General features: G+C 44.3%; 1 protein-coding gene across 1 annotated transcript in view; it reads left to right on the top strand.

Annotated features, from left to right (window-relative positions):
• The window catches only part of LOC102675488 (box A-binding factor-like), a 31,263-nt gene that overhangs the window by 21,531 nt on the left and 7,806 nt on the right, over positions 1 to 1,926 (top strand). The window contains exons 5-6 of the mRNA XM_031510145.1: positions 570 to 712; positions 823 to 1,149. Of these exons, the coding sequence (XP_031366005.1) occupies positions 570 to 712; positions 823 to 1,149 (470 nt within the window). The remainder of the gene's footprint in view (positions 1 to 569; positions 713 to 822; positions 1,150 to 1,926) is intronic.

Here is a 1,926-nt window from a genome sequence, read left to right as displayed (position 1 = left end):
AAAAAAAAAAAAAAAAAAAAAAAAAAAGGAACGCAAACAGTATTTACGATCAGTATTTGGTAGCTTTCTTCGGAGATAGACGCATGCGATTTCCTAAAGTGATCGAAAGCTCAGGTACGAAGGGGTCCCGATGGTAATGGGCTAATGGTAACGGTAGCCTTAATAGCATCGTAATGGTGATGGTAATGGTAATGGAGTAGTTGTGTTCCGGGTAGACGTTGGTCGGTAAGGAACATCGAAAAACGTCCTGCCTTGGCACGCGCCCGCATTTACGGGCCGATGGATCGAAGAACGGTTTTCTAGTTTCCGGTCACCCGCGAAACATCATCGAACCCGTGTCACCGAGGTTTCGTTTCCTACTTCTCCCCTACTTCCTTTTTCCCGTGCTCTCCTTCCCTTTTCCTTCCTCTCTTTCCCTTCACGTACGAGGAAATGAAAAACGAATTAAATTCGATTCGGATCGGATCAATTCCCAAGAGTAGGGGCGTGCATCGAGTATTATATCCCATCGAGCCAGAACCCGTTTCATGCGTTCTATAATTGCGTTACAAGTTCGTTCGTTATTTCAGTTCGTTATATCGTTCAATAAGCGATGTCAGTAGTATGACGGCAGCCAGCGCGGCAGGAACAGGAGGTACTTACGGCCTTCCTTACATGACCGGCAGCCCTACAGAATTGACTGCTTCGCCTCAGCAATTGTGGAACGCTCAAGGTAAATGTTTCGTTTTCGCGTTTTTTATGAGATCGTATCTCGCGTTACCCGAATGACAACGCGTAAAGAGAAAAGGGACGATCGATTAATCGATTATTCGATTCGTACAGGTCTAGGAACAGGGCTTCCCGCCATTTCAGAAGATTACGGTGCTAGCAGCAAGTCGACAGGCACGGTGACACATCAGGCCTTGCCAGGATTTTCGCAACCGTTCTGCGGTAGGGCGAGTTTTCGAGGATACAGTCCGTCTTATCCGACGCAGCAAAGCAATGCTGGAGTCGGGGCTGGAACTGTAGAACCCTCGTCGTGGAACTATGGCTCGCCTTCGAACGACACCCTGGCCACCCAATACGCTGCCCCTTCGAGGCGGCAACCCGTTAACCCTCCGTCGACACCTGCGCAGCATCAGCTCACGGCTACTGCTAGTCTTAGCGCGAGTAAGTATATATATTTTATTTTTATTCATTCACTTTTTTCCTATTTTTTTTCGTGTATACTTCCCCCTTTAAGATTGCGTTTTTATTCTTCTTGCTTCCTTCCTTTTCCATTCCTTCCTTCCCTCCCTTTTTTCTTTTATTAATTATAATTTTGTTGCGCATCATTGAAGCGAGAAAAAGCACATTTGGCTTGCGCCACTAATTTATCCCCACTATTCCCTATTCCGCGGGCGTGCAAATTTAAAAAATTCTCTACGCTCTAATTTTTCTCTTTTTCTTTTTTTTTGTTTTTTTATTTTTATTTTTATTTTGTTTTTACTTACTCTTCGGTTTCTCCACGGTGAACCTTAAAAGATACAAGTCAAATAATTTCGCGGATATGTAGATTTTTTTCGATCTTGGTCGGGTATACTCGAAGGACGATCCGTGTCGCATTACGCCAGCCACGGATGTGTTTCGAAGAGCGATAAATTGTGAACGATTTTGAAGGAACGCGAAGGAACAGTGACACGCACTGGCTGGATCGTATTGCGATCGTAAATAACGAGAAAAGGATTCGATTCCTCTTCGTAATTCGTCGAATGGTTAACGAGAAAAAACTAGCAAGGGAAGAAAAGAGAGAGCGTCGTCGCATTGTGACAAATTTTCCGAGCTCGCGCTACGTCGGTGGCCCAAATAAAGTCCAATATAAGTTTACGAAGGAGAATATCGCGTTACAGTTTTCCCTCCGTTTTTTTTTTTTTTCGTCAAAGATCGATCGATCAAAAAAGAGAAGTT

The sequence above is a fragment of the Apis dorsata genome, unplaced genomic scaffold, assembly GCF_000469605.1.
Source record: "Apis dorsata unplaced genomic scaffold, Apis dorsata 1.3 scaffold_21, whole genome shotgun sequence".
Taxonomy (NCBI): domain Eukaryota; kingdom Metazoa; phylum Arthropoda; class Insecta; order Hymenoptera; family Apidae; genus Apis; species Apis dorsata.
This window is presented reverse-complemented; position numbering and strand designations above follow the sequence as displayed.